Here is a 20,494-nt window from a genome sequence, read left to right on the forward strand (position 1 = left end):
CAAGTTTTAACGCATTTCAGGACACTGTGTAGTTAAGTATCTGAAGTAGTCTTACTTTCTTCTATTATGCTTTTATTAATAGATTGTGAATACCTTCTTGAAAGTCTTACTCTGTTTGGAATTATTGTTATAAAAAGTAGTGATCTGCATAACTATTCAGTGTGAAATTATCCAATCATAATTGGAGCCATTCTTTTGTAAACTAGAAATTTTTCCTTAAATTCTCCTTCATATGCAGTAGGGCAAAGTCCATGATTTACTATGGAAAACCTTAAATATCAGAGGATAATTAACAAGGAAGTGAGTGGACACTGGACATGGTTAGAATTGTTTGTGTCACAATGTTATTGAAGGAGATTTTGCATTTACAAACCTTTATGAAAGATAGGCAAAAGGACAGGTTATGAAGCATATGGGAATCATAAAATATCTGATATAAATAATTTAAAAGTTATACATAATAATTAAGGGATTTATAAAAAGACAAATGTAATAAATATTTTTTATTAATATAAAATCAACAGTTTCCATAAAATCCTTACACACAGCCACTCCCACAGCAATCATGCTTACACACACCTCTCAACCATCCACTTCTAGCAAAATTCTCATGAACACACACATAACAAAATACTTCACAATTATCTTATTCTCCGTAATAAAATAATTAATCCTATTGCCAAGGCAAAAAATGTTATTAGATACATATCCCAGTCAGGACCAAATAAATATCTGGGATCTAGTTTTTGGAAAAAATTATTCATTTCTTCTATCTGAAAAAGAAAAAAAAACATCCTTACTTTGCATATACCAAAAATTAGTGCTTTGGAATATTCAAATATATATCTGAAAACAGCATTCATTTTTATCAAAATACGTGTTTTTGCTAAATGTTATTTCTATCATATATCATGTAAAAAAAGAATAGCATAAAAAATTGAAGCACACACAACAAAATAATTTTGAAGTTTGAGTTACCGGAAAATAAGATAGAAAAACAGTGCATTACACTAATCAGCTTGAACAGATTTATGCATTTGATAAATCAGTAAGATGAGAAGTAAGTTAAGGAGATCTCATAAACAGAATATTGTTCTTCTCAAGTAGAACAACATGACAGAACTATCAAATCGCTTTCTATAATATTTGTTTTTTTTGTGAATAGTTTGTACAAAAATCATACTATTTGTTGTTTCGTTTGAATTTACATTTTGTCATGTTAGAGCCTTTTCTAGCTTACTATACAGTATTGGTTTTGCTCATTGTTGAAGACCATAATGTAATCTATATTACATACAATATAAGAAAAACAGACAAAAAAACAAAAACTTAACTATAACCACTGAACCATGAAAATGAGGTCAAGGTCAGATGACACCATCCATGTCATTTGGCCATTGGTAGATTATGGTCTCAATGGCAATAATACTACATCATCTACTTATTTCTGTATAGAGTACAAATTTATCAAGTTAATTTTTGAGGGAAAGTTAGTGCATGCCAATTATGATCAATTTAGTATATTTCTCACACATTATCAAATACATGTCAATAGTTTCTTAAGGATAACTTAAACACATGAACTTACTTCTTTATTAAATACATCAGCACCATAAAATACTCCTAATTTAAATAATGCTAACATAACAGGAACTTTAGCATCTATACTGGTTTCTGCAGCCATATCATAAAATCTTTTGGCTAGATGCAGATCCTAAAATGTAGATAACAGTTTTAATATACAATCATGGCTTCCAAAATTTATAATATTACATGTTACAAACTTGATGTTTATAAACATTATTAGTCACTATGCATCACATAGTTAATAAATCTGTACTTGATCGAAAATATTTATTTTTCAAGAACCATAACTCCTTCACAGTGAAAGTGAAAATCGTCAATATCGCAATTGACCTCCATTTTGTCATCCGTAATAATATATTAAAATTTGAAAAGCTTTAATTCATTGGTTTATGAGTAAATGCACAGACACTGTTTGTCAGCTGCCAGCCTGTCTGCCATATATCCCGTAAATCTTGTTAAAAAGCAAAACAATTCTTGTCCTTTTTCAGGTCTTAAACATGTGTAATTTCATTACTTATGGTTTAATAATGAACCTTGTAAGTAATGCTTGTGTGTTTAAAGACACTGGCCATATATAACATATACTGATTAACTGAGCAACACAAAAGTCAACAGTTAATACATTTGCCTACCTGTTTAAGACCAAGACCCTGTTCATGCATATATCCTAGATTAAACATGGCTTGAGCATTATGTTGCTGTTCAGATGCTAGTCTGTACTGACTAGCTGCTGATTCATAGTCGACTTTAGTACCGTAACCATAGTAATGATAGTCTCCCATCTTGAGCCTTGCTATAGTAGATCCTTGGGAAGCAGCTCTACCCCAGTGGAGTAAAGCTCGCTGATAAATTTCATCTTCAACAAATAATCCAACTTCACCTGAAATAAAAATTTTACCTCAAAATAATAATTAATAAAGTTACTGAACCTCATAATAAAAATAATTGGTGATTATAAAACAAGAATTTTTATTACTTTATTAAGAAATATTTTTGTTTCGGTGTGTTAAAAACTGTCATCTATAGGATTTGTTTAATTAGGCAAAGGATTGGAAGACAATATGTACAGATGCATTAGGCAAGACGCATTAGGCAGCTTAGACAATGTTAGACCAGACTATAATAAATATTGTGATGATACTTTAACCAGATTGACTGTCAGGTAAAATTACAATAAATTCAGACCTGAACAAAAAAATACTTGTAAATTGTAACAAAGCAATACATTACCATTATCCAAAATATATGCCACATTTGATTGAGCCACTTCGTATCCTAAATCTGCTAGGAATGTATATTTCATTAAAGCCTGATGAACATTTCCTTCTTTATACAGTGTGTGAGCTTCTTGTAACATAGAAGCCCACCGTCCCCTTTCTGCTACATTTTTGAAAAACTGAAATAAAATTAAAATTTAATCGAAATGCAAAATACCTATTCAAATGATTTATTATGTGCATTTAAGTTCAAGAAGTGCACTCTCTGTTTCAGTTGATATCTTTACAAACTGATTAAAATGGACTAAAATGTGTTGGCTAGGGTTTCTTAATTAAATAAACAAGGAGAAAAGAGGTCTTCATGATCATGTAAGGAGTAATCAAGTCATCATGTGATAATAAAGTTGTTTCACAAGTATTATCATAGACAGATAACCAATAGATTACAACAGTTATCTCTTGAAAGATAACACTAATTTTTAAGATTAAATCTACACATTTTTGTTTAGGGGTCAACTGAAGCCTGCCTCCAGGTGTTGTTTTTCTCGCTGTGTTGAAGACCTATTGGTGTCCTTTGGCTTTTTTCTGCTCTATGATTGAGCTGTTGTCTCTTGGAGACATTCACCATTTTATATGCTCATTTGATTTATCATAGCAAAATTTTACTCATCTGAACATGACATTTGATTGAAAAGTTCTTTGCCACAAAAATGTTGTTTTTTTGTTGGTTAAAGGCAGTAAATAAGGTTATATATTATAATAGCCCCTTACCTCTACAGCTGTATGACAATTCCTTAGTACCCCTGTCCCTGTAGCATGCATCTGTGCTAGGTTAAAATAAGCTAATACATGTCCTCCTTGAGCAGCCAAGTTAAAGTATTTTACAGCCATTTTATAATCCCTTCTTACTCCTTTACCACCTATAACATAATCAACATGCATGCAATGTATTGAATATATATACCATTAATAGCATTTTTTTTAAAACCTGGCAAGAATTGAACTTTTGAGAGTGCTAATAAGACTGACATTCACACAGAACATGGATGGAAGGACATCTGGAATTTCTATGTCTGAAGCAACACAACACATTTCAGGGAGGACAATAATCAATGATAATGTTCAATAAACAAACTTTCTTAATATTCAAATTTAATTTCACTTAATCTATATCTTTTATCCAGACACATAACTATATGTTTCTTTCAGTAAAAAAATATTATCAGATTGAAAGGAACAAAATATCCTTTAAATATAAACCAGCTAAATGTCTTTATTACTAATTTTTTTATATAACAAAAGATTTTTATTTTATAGATTTAACTACAATAGAAAGAGTGGATGATTTTAAACATGCAATAACTATTTCAATCTATCATGTCTATATGTACTATACATTGTATGATGACTTACTGAAGTACATGATACCAAGCTGTAACTGTCCATCTACCCATCCTTGGTCTGCTGCTAGTTGGAAGTATTTATAAGCCTTATTAAAATCCTGAAAATTAACATAACTAACAGTAAAAAATATGTAAATATAAAGCAAAACTCAAATAAATTTATTCAGTAAAATACTATATATTTTTTTGGAATTATAAGATTTTCATATTGATGTTCAAAAGGATATAAAAAAATACAGATGTTTTGTAAAATTCATATTTATGAATTGCTTGTTTGTTATGACTGGTGAGGGATGGGATGCACTCAATTCAATTAATTTTGGGTATCTACATTTCACTTAGAATGTTGTAAGAATTAGAGTAAAATGAAAATTTAATAGTTTTGGTGATTTGGGTTTAAATAAAATAACAGTAAAAACTAGTATAATTTACTATTTCCAGATAAGCAATCGACCCTAATTGCACAGTTTTATTGAAAGTGTAAAGATCTTACTTTTAGCTGAAAATCAAAACAAACCAAATATTTTTCGAAATTTTGAAAAATGAACCCCAAAATGTCAATGCAACATATCAAACTACTTCTAAGAATGTCATACAAGTTGTTCAAAATCATAATTTAACATGTACAGTTAAATGATTTTGTATTATTTTGTCATTAGAGGAATTCAACAAGTTTTCGTCTACAAGGCAAGTCACTGACAAAATGTAAGCCATGTATACACTCACCTTTGCCACACCTTTTCCATACATGTACATCATTCCAAGACCTGTCTGACCTACTGCATTTCCCTGAAAGTCAAACAAAGTCAATAGATGATGCTGGCATTGATAATACTCTTGACATAATATACAATTTTGCAAAAACTACAACATTTAATTGTAGGAACTAACAAGTCTGCTCAAATTCTAAACCAGAGTTTGCGCAGGATGACATGTCCGCCTGCTGATCGTTATCCTGAGAAGAAACAGATATAAAATCTGAACTTAAATATCAGTTCAGCAAGATGAAGTGTAAATGCCTATGCTATCAACATAGTACTGGCATATATAAACAGTAAATTAATTGTAATTGAAGATTTACCATCCACTAATCAACCAATATATGATTAATTCATTGGTATTTGTTTTGAATTAAATGTTTCATGAATATATAAAAAAAAAATATACAAAAGTTCTGTTTCATAGGTACATGTATTTGTTCTGTGTAAAATATTTCATGATTCTCTTGTGTATATCATTTATTTATTAACAAAAGTAAGCATTTTTACCAGGTAAAACATTAAAACCATTTCAAAGATTTATACTGTTGACAATTGATCTGTTCTGAAAAAAGCTACTGTTTAAAGGATGCCTCATATGATGGTACAATCAAAGTGAGCACAACTGGAGCAAAACAAAAGTAGATTGCTGCAGGATGATTATGAAATAAAAATACATATGACCCTGAATTTACCCACCTTATCTGCTGCATTCTTGAAGTACATCATGGCTGTCTGGTTATTTTGTTCCACTGCTGCACTACCTTCTGTATACATCTAAATGTCAAAAACAAATTACAATCAATACAATGGTTTTAGTTTTTTCATCAAAATTTACTGAATGTCTGGATCTTCAAATGGATTTACTGATTTACCTGTCTATATAAAAGTGTAATATCTTTATTGTATAATAAATTATCTGGGATCTGAATAGAAAAAAATGTCCATACAAAATTAATATACATTTAATTTACATTTGCTGTACTTCAAAAATTACTGCTTGAAACAATTTGTGTACTTATCTTACTAGGATTGAATCAACCATGTTCCTTAAATCTTTTTTTAAGTAATTGTTACATTTCCAAGTGATTTAACAATATACAACAGCTATTAATTCTTCACATTATTGAAAAAAAATTTAATTACAACATGACCATATAAACAACATTTTCTTTTTTACCAACCTTTCCTAGATAAGCCAGAGCATTGGCATTCCCAGACTCTGCTGCCATCATGAAATAATGTAAAGCTCTCTGAAAATATATAGGAATTAGAGTTAATAATCTGGAATTTAAATAATGATATAAAATGTAGTTGTACTTCTGTATATTGAATATTTTGGCAATTTCTAAATTCTGTCTTCTATATTCTTACATCCTCATTTTTCGGGTTCTAGTGGATATTTGTCTCAGTAAATTTATTCAATATCAATATCATATGGTTCAAAAGAATATGTTTTGCGTTTTTTTTCAAACTTTAAATTGAAAATTACATAGTTTGATGACTTCAATGTTATGTTCCACTGTGCTATCATTTCTTTTTGCTCTGAAAATTAATATTCTTTGGTATAAATAAAACAAGTCCACATCAATTATAATTTCTGATGAAGAAGCTCTAGTCAGTTACAAAAATAAATTGGTATTAAAGCACCAGATGAATATAAGATTACATCACTGCAACAAGTGTGTCATGATATTTCTCTACTCAAGACATGAATGTGAGGTTTTTTTTCTAATGAAGATTTGGTACTGGTGTGTGTACAGTTTCACTTCACAGCTAAGATTTTGATGGTCAGTAATTATCATTGATATTTTCTTTCTTAATAAGACAATACCTCATGATCTACTGGGACTCCTCTTCCACCTTGGTAATACAGCTGTCCAAGTACAACCTATCAAAACATAAAAATTCTTCACTTATAATCTCAGGACGAAATTTTACATTCAAGATCAACTAATATGGATAATATGAATGAACAAAATACATATTATCTTTCTTATAAGTAAGGCAGTTATTGTAAACATATAGGTAATAACTTATAGTTAACCTTATATTCAGTGAAAATAGTAATAATTTGCAACACTATGACCAGATGCCGATTCAAAGCAAAACAGGTGTATTACATACCCTTACAAAACTAATGTACACCAACTATTTTAACAAGGTTTATTCATTGGGATTTTGCAAGTACAAGATTAATGTTTAAATTGTTGTGGATCTGGGATCATCAACAGAATCAACTGAAAGACTTAAATGTGAAAATAGGCTGGCTTCCAGGTAATAATAAAGAGCTGTTTTCACCAAAACCTTTTTTTCACAGAATTAACACTTGTATTGTAATATAAAGCAATCTTTGTATTTCATTCCAAACACATTGTTCCTCTTAAAGGCTGAAGTTCAGGTTTTGTTTTTAAATATCATAAAACATGAAGTATCCTGTCTACTTTTGGCTGATAACTGATAAATCTTTAATGTATTTACATACCTGAGCCTGCACATCACCTTTGTCTGCTAAAAAGTGATAAATCTTTAATGTATTTACATACCTGAGCCTGCACATCGCCTTTGTCTGCTAAAAAGTGATAAATCTTTAATGTATTTACATACCTGAGCCTGCACATCGCCTTTGTCTGCTAAAAAGTGATAATACTGTAGTAAATCATCATCCATCAATGCACTTTGACCTGAGTTTTGATTCTCTGCTTCTTCATGTAATCTGATTCTCTGTATGGCAGGACCACTCGAAAATGTTACAGCATCTGCCACTGTAACAAACAAATATTACATTCATCAGTCTAAAACACTAAATACTAGATTTTTTTTTGCATAAGGTTCCAAGCAACAACCTATCATTTAATCTCTCCTTTGGGGTGGAGGAGTAGAAATTTGTACAACAACATCAATTTTTGATGTGCTTGTGTTACTAAATCTGATCTGTCATTTTTGTTTGTCATAGCTATAGTAATGATAGTCTTGTCTCCCTTTCTTTATTAAAGTTTGAATTTGTGCTCTTTAAATACACTATCTTTTTTTTAATAACAAATTTTAAGCTGAAATATGTTTTTCATCATTAATTTTCCTCATACCATAAATATTTATCCTCTATGCATGGCAACATTAAACTGACATATGCAATAATTTTTCACTCTCACCAAAACTGTTAGGAAAGCTTTACATTCAAAGAAATGGAAATATGCATATAAATATGCATATACATGTACATAAAAATATTAATATAATTTATGTCTTTTAGAATCACACTTTATTTTTTAAAGGTGAAAGTAAAAATTTAAACAAGGATTTAGAAATCTCTCAAATTCAAATAAACTTATTTCTTTTCTAATATTTCTGTGATTGTTTCAATACATTTATATGTTCATGTCATGATTGTCAAAGTCAAAAACTTATGATTGTTTCTGATAAAATGTATACATATAGGATCTTACCAGTTGATGCTGCTTTCTTGTAATAAGTTAATGCAGATTCACATTTGGTCTCTACTCCTATACCAGACCAATATCTGTAACCCTAGAAATTAAATAAATATTGTTTAATTCATCAAAGAACATATTTCTGCTATTGAAGAAATTACAAATTGTATAAGAGAGTTTTTTTTGTTTTTTTTTAAATATTGTTCAAAACTGTCAAGACTTTTTCCCAGAGCCAATACTTTTTTAAAAGAATGTGGGTATCTTCATAGAGATGACATTTCTGGTGAAAATCTTAATAAATAGTTTTTATTTGAATGACAAAACAATTTGATCTAGCAGTGGCGTAGCTTGCATGTATGCTCAGATGCTCAAGCATCCACATCATTTTGACAGGAAAAAAAATATAAATAAAGATATGTTCGCAGCAGTTAAACTCGGAGGTATCCGTATGTAACAAAAGTTAGGATATGAGGATAGCATCCAGTTATTTTCGATGAAGTATGCGTGGTCTTTTATTAAGGATAATTTAGTTCATGTAATAAAACAAGATATCGCAGAAAAGTGTTCTCGATTTTTTTTCATAAAAAGACTACGTCGTCGGCTACGGCAAGTGCAGAAAATGATGCAGATATCCTCGGACATGTTTAATCTGAAATTGAGCCTAGCGGAGCGATGGCTTCTACAACTGACTAACAACATAACTGACAACTAAACCACCATATCCTGATATCGTTTCCTGTGAAATGAACGACGACGTGAAAAAAAAACTAATCTGTAATAGAGTGTGATCATTCCTAGGCTTATCAGAAAATTCCAGTTCCTATCTAGGTCCACATATTAATTTTATTTTCAATAAAAGAACAAAGTTCCTATGTCCCCTGCATTGCACATATTTTATGTAACCAATGAACAAGAGCAATAACTAATAAAAATTAATGTTTTTCCTTTTCCTTTTATTTTTAATGGAGAAATAAAAGCTTTAGAGAAAATGCAATGGGATTTCCATTTTAATTTTTTAATTTCAAAAGGTCAAAGCTTAGGACTTATTTTCGAAATTGTCATTGCTGATGATATAAAAATCTGGCAAGAATTGTACACATGAGAGTGCAAACAAGACCGGATGGACGGACACCAGGTATTTCGATGATGTCCCCTACGACGCGTTAATGGGGTCACTTCAGTTCCTATATTCCGAAGTGCCGCTGTGATAGGGCCGTTTTTTTAGAAATGCTAGAAAAGGGGATCACGTCAGTTCCTTTATACAGAAGTGCCGCTGTGATAGGGCCATTTATGAGATGTCAAATATTAAGATTGGTGGGAAACTTTTTCATCAAATAAATAAATTTTGAATTTCATTCAATTTCGAGAATTTCGAGAAAACATTAGAATTATGTTTGAAATACAATTATATGAATTGGTGGGTATTTTGAAATTAAACAAAAATCTATATAACCAGTGTCGGATTCTATGGGAGCAAATGTGCCTACAGGAACAATGTCTGAAAAAATATAATTTTCTGCATAAAATAGTCCAAAAAAAAATTCGCCTCGCTCCGCTCCGCGAAGGCATCCACATCATTTCAACTCTGGCTACGCCACTGTCTAGGTTGTGGTTAAATCACTGCCCTTGTATTATCTCACTAGTTGTAAGTATTTCTGAATGCTATTGTTTATTCCACTTAATTCTGACTTGCAGACAGAGCAAAATCTTACTCAAATTTCATCCTAAGACTAGATTTAGTTTTTAATTGATGCTTTTTCCTTCTTTTTTATTCTTAGTCTTGTTGCATTACTTCAGCTTTCTCCAAAGATTGCCATGATAAAAGCTGACAATGTTTGGTTAATTTGAACAAAATCTATATGTTAATTTGTTATTATATCAGTACATACTAAAGTCATCTGTGCCAATGGATCTCCTCCAAGTGAAGAAAATGTGTAGAATATCAAACCCTGAAAAATATAAATTTACTATCATACCTTTGTTAGTTATGGAAAACATGTAATCATTTCACTGTCGTTTCAGTGTATTTAGCTTAATGTGCTATTTAAAGACCATAAGCATTTGTAGATTTGTTATGCATAGAAAACATCAAATATGTTAACTAAGAGTGCAAAATAAAATTCTCCCTAAAAAAAGAATCATTTTGGGTAAGAAATTGGTCTTATTTTTATTTGGGGTTTTATAACAATTGGCTAGTTTATTTCACACAGAGATTCTTTTGAGCACTGTATTTTTAAATATTGTCTCTTGTGGTATTAACTTTGTACAAGAATGTTTGTACATTTGTAGGACTCTAAAGTGCGATGGGGACGCTAAAGTGCAATGGTCTACACTAAAGTGCGATGCTTCCATACCCTAAATTCAGATGGTCCGCGAAAATATAGACGTTAGAAACCTAGTTCGATAATGACGTTAACAGTCGTTCATACAAACTAAAAATGAACATGCCAGAAGATAGATGAAGAATATTTGATTAACAATTTTTACATCAAATGTCCATTACCTACTAGTAATTGATTTAATTTAACCGTGTTCTTTGTCGGTTGAATCACAATGTTTATTTTTTTCGAGTGTTAGAAGAAGGACTACAGTCGACCCTTTTACTATATAAATACAAAACAGTATACTCATACCCATCCTGCTTCTATTTGAAGCGAACGGATACATTAGAATTATTGTTTATGTGGCAGTGTACTTTGTGATCCCCGTTAAAATGCCGTCGATTTTAATGAAAAGTAACGTCGGTAAAATAGAGATACATGTTTTCGTGCGTGAACTGTAAATTGTCTGCTAATACATTAGTTCGTACTGTACATTGTCGGAAAAAATAAAACATGTATTTGTACTCGCTACAAAAAAAAGGAGAAAGCTTGGCAAACATTGCATTTCTCTCTCATTTAGATTAAAGCTTCTACAAATAAATGTTGCATATTCCGACAGTGAACGAATTTTGTAATTTTTATTTTCAATGACAAATGTAAGAGAGGTTGTAACACAAGTCACTAGTGTTACAACCTCTCTTACATTTGTCATTGAAAATAAAACTAGTAGTGTGGACGGCAATCTACACCAATTATCCAAATAATAAATACGCTCCGAATTGTCAAAAAATCATTTAACATGAAAAATAATATTTTGCAAAACATAAATTAACTTAATAGCAATTATGACATGGTCAGACTTGTTAATTTAGAAACTATCACTTCAGACTACCGGTAAATTGTAAAGCCTATCACATATGTTGTACTTTAGCATAATAGCTTTTGCAAAAAGACTTTTTAAACCTCGATGTTTTAATACTTCGAATTTTACCCTTTAGACAATCGTACTTCAGCGTGATACACCATCGTAATTTAGCGAACAAAAAAACATCGCACTTTAGCGTGAGACACCATCGTACTTTAGCGTAGACCATCGTACTTTAGCGTGACCATCGCACTTTAGAGTACCATCACACTGTAGAGTCCTACACATTTATTTTGTAATTGGTATAGCATGCAATGGTGACCAAATAGTGGTTAGGTGTAGGTGTATTCACATTTTATCAAATAATATTTGATAACAGGTATGACAGAAACCAATCAAAAACTAGGGTGTAAGAATATGAGAAATCCTTTTGAAGGGCTGTTCCGTAAAATCATACATAGGACCCAGAATTAGGCACTTCCAAATCTCAACAATGGGTGGGTGTTATCTATGTTTTTGAATAGTTGAAATGTAAGTGAAATTCTAATTTGCCCTATAGGAGGTTATCCCGTTCAAAGTGTCTTCCCTGGATACCATATATGTTTAAATGGAACAGCACTAAAAAGAGAAGTTTTTTGAGACTGAAAATATTATCCTTAAAACCTCTTACAATCTTGAAGGTTTGAATTCCATCCTTGTCCTTTTACAATGTTTTACTGTGGAGTATATTATATTCAAAAATATGTTAACATTTCAAGTCTGAAGTGATATAAAAATATATGTTAAGACTATGTTCTAGTTAATGAAACCTTTTAATACATGCCTTGATTATTTTAAAATTAGAGGTAGTCAATAACATACCTTTGCCTGGCTGGAGTTGACTGCAATTCCTGCACTACTGAGAAATCCCATTCCCTGTAAATCAGAAATTCAATTAATTATCTGGTTATGAAAAGTGTATTTCTTTATTTTAATACTTGGTACATACAGGTTTTTTTGTATTGTAAGTATTCCATATTTTTACTCCGTCATAAAATTAAATTAGGAAGTTGGATTAACCTATCCATGAATGGATTTCAGAAAATTTTGAAAATCTAAAAAAAAATATTATTACTAGGATTCTCTGAAATAAGTATAAAGATCTACTTTTTATATCCAGTGTGGTCCTTCCTGTATCAACTCTTAAGATTTGGTTTCTTATGGAGAATCTTTTATTCTAGAGAAAGGAAAAGGTTAATTTTGTACACTCACCAATTGTCCTCTTGGTGACCCTCTGTTTGACAAATCAACAAATAATTCTTTAGCTTTTTCAATACTCTGTGGCATATAATCTCCAAACAGGTAGGCAAAAGCAATATGTTCTAAAGCTTTTGTATGATTCAGATCAGCAGCCATCTTGAAGAATTGGTGTGCTCTACAATTAGAAATCAGTTTAAACAATTTCTTATAAAAAAAAACTCCAGCTTAACATAACAATTTTATTTACAGCACAAGTAAATGGAACAAAATGAAAAATGGGTACCAATATATCAATTATCAGATTACACTGTTTGATGAGAAAAAAAATATGTACAGCTAAAACAAACTTTAACTGGAGTCGCACACAGCAATTCACTATATTAATATTGAATTTCAGCATGGAATGTGGATAACAGTACCGCCAATGTTCTCCCCAGGTTGGCTATATACATGTACAAACTCAAGATATTGACTATTGCATAAATAAGTTTGACAATTTTTGTTGTTTTTTATTGTTAACATGGATACTTTTATTCTAACATATAGGAATAATGAAACATAAAAAGATGCTACAACCTTTTCTCTAATTATTATAATGTTACTAAAAACCAACAAAAATGTAATACATGCACTATCAAAATAAACTTCTGACTAACTTACTGATGGTAGTCTTTTTGGAATGTTTCATTTATAAGAGCCTCTCCTTGCTTGTAGAGTTCTTCAGCTAAATATAATTCAAAATCTTTATTTATTAGTTATCCTAAAGATAAATTATGACTAGCAAAAATACAGATTAATTTTGTGTACGAATTCAGATGTCATTGTGTCCTAATGCTTCCGTTTTATTTGACTATTGATAGTGCTCGAAAACTTTCTTGTACATGTAATGGCATAATCTAATAACTTTTTGTTTTGTTTCTAGGAATTTATATGTTGTTTTTGTTTTTCATTTTATTATAATTGTATTAATTGTAATAATTAAATGACAGTACTTGTGATATTAAGTTGTTAAGTACAAGTTCACTGTAACTTTGTATATTTGAAATTAAGCTGGCTTTCACTTGATCATAAATGATTTTTGTTTAAAAAAAAAAAAAGACGCATTCTGTATGTGTCTGTCCCAAGGCAGGAGCCTGTAATTCAGTGGTTGTGTTACATACTTGTTTTTTATACATAAATCAGGTCGTAAGTTTTCTCATTTGAATTGTTTCACATTTTTTTTAATTTCTGGGCCTTTTACAGATGACTATGCGACACAGGCTTTGCTCATTATTGAAGGCCTTTAGTTGATCTATAGTTGTTAATTCCTGTGTCATTTGGTCTCTTGTCACTTGTAGAGAGTTGTCTCATTTGCAATCATACATCTTTTTTTTTACACCACCCATTTACTCACACACATCAAATGTAGTTATATATATATTTTACCAACAACAACGTAAATGTTTAAACGCTTTAAGTTTCAATTTAATACAGAGACATTATAGAGCATCAATTTTAGTTAAGAACTTATATATACCATTGCCTGCATGTGCAAACATTTTCTACAATCAGAGTTCTCTTAATTTTACAATACCTTTAAGTTCTTCTGGTGACAAGGGCTTTTCTTCTACAACTTCTTTTGCTTCCTTTTCTATAAAATTTAATGTCAAATATTAATATAAATAGTGACATAAATTCAGTAGTTTAAACAGCTAACAATATTGTATACATATAAAGTTACATGTATCTAAATAATCTAACAATAAAATGAAAAATATTTATAAATAGAGTACATTTGTTATTATTTTTATATAGCAGACATTTTTTATTACTGTTCCTTTAGCTGATGATGAAATTCCATATACATTTTTTTACATAAGCAAATTCACATTTTTTAATTTATATAAACTACTTTAGCTAGATTGTTTTTTTTTATTACTTTAAACAAAAGAAAATAAATTGAATTGTGAAGTGGAATAATAAATTTGAATAATAGAAAAAAATATTAATCAGCAAACACTCAAAAGCATATAGCATATACAAAACTTGCAACAATATACAAAAATAAAGTATACAAAACACACAACAATAAAAAATGAATATAGAAAAATAATAAAAGCATAGTGAAATATACATCTATTCACCAATATGTGTACATATATCATGTATATAAATCAATAGCATCAACCAAACATATAAAGAGGAACAGGGTATATGTTCAAGTGTAAAATAATGATAATGAAAAATTTATATTTTGAAAACTTTTGATTTTCTTACTTTTTCTTCTCATTGTTTAAAGAACTTAGAATTGAATATATGAACAGAGAGTAAGGAGGAAACAACTCTTTAATACAAGTATTTTGAATTTCACAACCTTTTTGAAAAATTTGAAGTATTTATACCTACAAATTGTCAGTCTTGAGTTTGAATGATATCAAGTTAACAAAGATTCTTCCTCCCTAAATTCAAATTTATCTTATTAATTTAATTCTGGAAAAGCTTGAAAGTTAAAGAAAAGATCACTCATTTGAAGAGTAATTTTCATGTGTTTGCAAACAAAGTTTTAACATGTACAATTGAATCACACTAAATACTTGAAGAGGTATTTTGTAATTTAAACTTCTTCAAATAAATCAGTGTTTCTGAAACCCATTAATGCATGGATTTTGTCTCAGCAACTACAATGCATATAAACAAAGCTTGTCAGATATAATTGCTGATTTCTATATAAAATTCCCTTAATGATTTTGGGGAAGAATATATATCCTTTCAACATTGTCAACATCTGCATGTATTACTTGATTATAACAGTTATAATCCATTTAACTTAAATTTACATGTAACTGTAAGGCATATTATAAACCCTGTTAACCATGCATATATATCCAAAAATATACACCACAGAAACAAAATTTACATGGTGTTTTTTCCATCATGCATCAAAAGCAAAATGGTAAAATTTAAAGCAAAAATCCTCCACTGTACATAAGTAATCTTTCCATTTTCCATGAGCAGCAGAATATATTTGATGTACAGTGTACATGGGATTTATAGACAGCCTCACCTTGTACATATATATCTTCTAACTTCTGATTCTGGGACACTAACTGGGGAGGGGAACCAGGCTGAATGTATTGTTTTACCTCTGTAGTGATCTCCCCTGATGGTTCTATTGTCATCTGATAGACTTGTCCTCTGACTGTTCCCTCTTTGTTAGGTTTATAGATAACAACCTCTCTTTTCTTATTTCCATTTATACTCCTGCTTATCTGATCTACCTCATCCATGTTAAGTCTTTTCTCATTAATAATCTTGGGAAAGTCCTCCATGGTATATTTTCTTGGTTTTGTATAGGATTCTGGGTACTTGAGTTTGTAATAAGTCTTTATATACTCTTGCCTTCCTTCCATCAAGTCAAAAACAGGCATATCATAATAATTACTCCGCCAATCTACAGCTTGCACTTCAGCTTGCTTAACTTTTTTACTATCTTGAGTAGCTTTCCACGTCTTCAAGGTCTCTTGTATTTGGGTATACGTTTGGGTAGCCTTCTGTTCGTATGCCTCCTTGACTTTTTTATCAAAATGTTTCAGCTCTTCCTGATCTACAACAACATTCATATTATCTCTGAGATGTTTTTTATGCTGTTTTTTTCTCGTCTCCTCTACCTCCTCAACTGATTGTTTTCTCTGACTCAAGGTTTTTAAAGCTTCTTTAAACTGTTTTTCAAACATAGGCTTGAGTTGTTCAAAAGCTTCTGGATTTATTTTCTTCAACAGCTGTTCATTAAGGTTTTGCAATTTTTCTTCTTGAGACTCCATGGGCTGCCTGCTGTCCTGACTTGCCATTACATTTTCCAAATCTATTTCTTTGTCTGTCCCATGGTTTCCATCATCTTTCTGCATCTCGACTTCAACAGATTCCTCCATCTTTAAATGAGAAGGCCACTTACCATTCTTACTTTGTTTTTCCCATTCAGAGGCATCTTTACCATCAGCACTGTCACCATTGTGTTGTACATGTGGTATGTTTTTCTTTTCAGCTTTTCCTTTAACATCTGCAATCTGATCTTGCATCACTGTTTTGTGTGGCAAGTCATCAGATTTAGTTTGGGCATGCTTATTAGAAGTGCTACTAGGATTATAGTTAGAAGTGCTAGATAGATCACCCACAATATTAGTAGAACTAAAACTACCATGTGCATCAACTTTACCTGCAGTATCTGTACCGTCTTCTGGTTCCCTTCCTGATTTAACAGACTCTGTCGTTGATTCTATACTATGATCATTTAACCACTGATCATAATCTTCCTCAGACAAGGTATCTTCAACATTTTTCTTCAGTTCAACCTCTTCAAAGTTTGTTGGCTGATCACCTGGGACTTTGTTTGCATCATTATCTTTCTCCCACATCTCATTATTAACCTGGTTTACATTCTCTCCTGGTTTTGTATCATCTTTTGATCCTGATCTTTCAATTTTGTTATCTGCATGATCATTTGTTCCTACTGCACTAGCAGGAAAGCCTTCTCCCTTTTCAGAAGAAGGCCCAGGTTTAGAATTTGGACCAGTGTCTTCTTTATCATTTTTATGAGATTCACCTATTTGATCCTTAATAACATTAGCATTGACAGTATCCTTATTTATATCATTTTGATTCATTTCTTGAACAAGATCATTTTTAACTGATTCATCAACCCTTTCTGACTTAGGTTTTATGTTTTCTACATCTTTAATACCTTTGCTTTCTTTATCATTAAGATTTTTATCATTCTCAGCCTTTTGATTTACTTTTTCATCTGAGAACTGATTTTGAATTGATTGTTCATTAGATTTAACAACATTCTCTACATGTGAATTGTCATCAGCTTTCCTACCTTGTGTATTTACAGTTTTATCAGTATTATAGTTAATGCCTTGTTCTGATTTTAAGTCTTCCTTTGGTGCCTGTGGAATTTCTGTGGTTTTTTTTTCTGGTTTTACGTCTTCTTTTGAGACCTGTTGGTTTTCACCATTATTTAATGAAACACATAAACAAACCAGAAAAACTATTTCCAATGAGAATACGACACTGGTGTTGGTTTTATAACCAGTTCTCTTCATTTTTGTTTTCTCAAGATATTGGTAACAACCTTAACACCTAAAAAAGAAAAAGTTTTAGTTATACATGTATTATACATTTTGTACATGTACATTATCATGATTATACAGAAAGCATATGTTTGTCTTGAAAATATTTTCAACGTTAACTTTGAAAAAAAGTACATATTTTAATCTTTTTCAGTTTTTCTCATTAAACATGTTAGAAAAGATATGAAATTTTTACAAAGTTAAGCTAGCACATAATATAATGATATTAGTATATTAAGTATAGTAGTCCCAGAGTTGAGCAACTTGAATAAATAAATTGAAACAATGATCTACATGGGAATATATACATTAATTAAGTTGATCTAACCAAAAGTACAAATGTATGTTAATGCATGTGGAATGCAAACTTTTTCTTTTTGGGATCAAAATTCTTCTTTCAAATGGTCAGCTGTTCCATTCATATGTCCGTAGTCATTATAGTAATAATCCGGATTTCATTCATAGTTGGTCTGTTTACCGACTTCTATCCCTACTTTGTACTAATTTCAATAGTGGACAAAGCAAATTTACAAAATAAACCATGTTTGGCCCCCTACATGTATTTGGTGAGGAATATGAAGTTTTTAATGCAAATGGATTACAAACATACCCGTAGCCAGGGGGGGTTCGAGGGGTTCGGACGAACCCCCCCTTGAAAACTAATAAGCACTGTTAAAGTCGATGTTTTGTTCGAATTGTGACTGTTAAAGTCGAGTTTGTGAGTCAAACGAACCCCCCTTTGGAAAATCCTGGCTACGGGCCTGACAAATATACTTCTGGTCATTTTCATCAGGTTCTAATGAAGTAACATACTTTAATATTAAGCATGTTAAGTCAAAACTACAAAGGAATGATTGATTAACGCTCTTGAATCTCTTGGAAGTGATAAATACTGTCTTCATGAAATAACATGCAACCAAAGGTAAACGGACAGAAAGTCACAGGACAAAAAGTCACAGGACATAAAGTCACAAATTTGGTAGGACAAAAAGTCACAGGACAAAAAGTCACAAATGATTTGTTGACAATTGTTTGAATATATAATAGAAATATCTTGAAATATTTACTTTTTAATACATATATTCAAATTAAAGTTTAGGAATTGTTTCATTATACTTGAAAATTCGAGATTTATTTAATTTTAATCATGCAAAAGATATATTTCTTGGCACCATGAAGCCATTTAAGTGCCAAGTCACTTTGACATTTTGTTTTTTTAACAATTATTTGATTATCTTTGATATATTTTTGATAAATTTTGTTTACAAAGTTGGTATTTATACAATAGTTCAAGAAAAATACAAAAATATTTTTGTAGAAATAAGCTGTTTTTCTTTAAAGAAAATAATCAGAAAAAATGAATTGTGACTTTTTGTCCGTGACTTTTTGTCCGTGACTTTTTGTCCTGTGACTTTCTGTCCTACATTCCAACCAAATTAGTCAATGTCACCCTTTACATAAAAGGGCTGGGGACCACCCTGTGGCTGTGAAATGATCATGCTGGAACACTTGTACCTCTTCAAACAAGACGCCCAGGAGCATGAGACTTTTCAGTGACATCAAATCATGACGTTTGAAAATTATATAATATTCATTTTGGCTATAAGATACAGTAAATACTCAGAAAGCTCCGGTTTTTGGCAACCTTGGTTTTTCTACCTTTTGGAGCACTTTTCATCCCAGTTTTTATCGTGGTTTAAGTTGCTTTATCTTTACACTGTTTAGTAGTTAATTGAGGTCTTTTTTTCGTGCTGTGATGTACAGTTATTGCTTTAATTTGCCCCTGGGTATCACTATCTGATAAATTTATCTTCAGGGGCTCTTTTTTTACAGCAGTTTTAGCTGATTTTGTGCAAAACATGAGTAATAAAATGTTGCAGATTTTAGGGAAGTCTTACCTAATTATCTATCTTACAAAAAATGTGATATGTCAAATAGCATGTCGCTATAAATCGTCGTAAATTCAGTTAATTTTGCCACGTCCTTTTCACTAGTTCCCTTTTCCATCCATGTTTATTGTTTTGGTTGTGTGGGGAATTTTGATTGGTTGTACCACCGGAAACAAGAATACCTAATATTTTCGTCCCTTATATTTTCGCCCTATCTTTGCGACCATTTAAAAAAATATATAATTGGATGTAAAAAATATACTATCTCTAATTGCATTTTAAAAGTAGAAATTTGGTAGATACTCAATAGAAAAAAAAGAGGAAGAAAAGAAAAAAAAGTCAAATGTGTTCACCTATCGAAAACCAAGGATCTAGTTACCATCCTTGCAGTAATGCACACTCAAAGATTATCATAATATGGCTATACAGGAATCGAAGCAGGACAAATCGCCCCACTGGCAAAACGCCCCACACCAAATCGCCCCACTTTTTCACCAACTCGCCCCACTATTAAAAAAATTTAAAAAGTCGCCCCAACCTGGTTAACCAACTCGACCCACTTTTTTAAAAAATCGCCTCACTTGTGAAAAGGGTTAAATCCAGTTAATTTTCCCCTGTCAAGTTGCCCCATTTTTTGAAAAAAGGGAAAAATCTACTTCTATATATGTAATTTTCA

General features: G+C 30.9%; 1 protein-coding gene across 2 annotated transcripts; it reads right to left on the reverse strand.

The window, feature by feature from the left end:
* Window positions 1-488: 488 nt before the first annotated feature.
* LOC139516897 (protein sel-1 homolog 1-like) lies at window positions 489-19,967 on the reverse strand. 2 transcript variants are annotated; one of them, XM_071307319.1, is made up of 19 exons: window positions 19,828-19,967; window positions 17,014-17,939; window positions 14,395-14,451; window positions 13,482-13,545; window positions 12,834-12,996; window positions 12,444-12,497; window positions 10,286-10,345; window positions 8,412-8,493; window positions 7,573-7,730; window positions 6,800-6,856; window positions 6,150-6,218; window positions 5,665-5,742; window positions 4,934-4,996; window positions 4,218-4,305; window positions 3,576-3,724; window positions 2,818-2,983; window positions 2,220-2,467; window positions 1,589-1,714; window positions 489-773 (listed from the first exon to the last, which is right to left on the reverse strand). In XM_071307319.1, the coding sequence occupies exons 2-19, from the start codon at window positions 17,900-17,902 to the stop codon at window positions 642-644; spliced, it is 2,703 nt and encodes a 900-aa protein (XP_071163420.1). In that variant the 5' UTR covers window positions 17,903-17,939; window positions 19,828-19,967; the 3' UTR covers window positions 489-641. The 2 variants fall into 2 exon arrangements, with proteins under 2 accessions (XP_071163420.1, XP_071163418.1); XM_071307317.1 differs by having other exon boundaries at window positions 15,865-17,939; window positions 19,828-19,956.
* Between the last annotated feature and the right edge of the window lie 527 nt (window positions 19,968-20,494).

Source organism: Mytilus edulis, chromosome 3, assembly GCF_963676685.1.
Source record: "Mytilus edulis chromosome 3, xbMytEdul2.2, whole genome shotgun sequence".
NCBI lineage: Eukaryota > Metazoa > Mollusca > Bivalvia > Mytilida > Mytilidae > Mytilus > Mytilus edulis.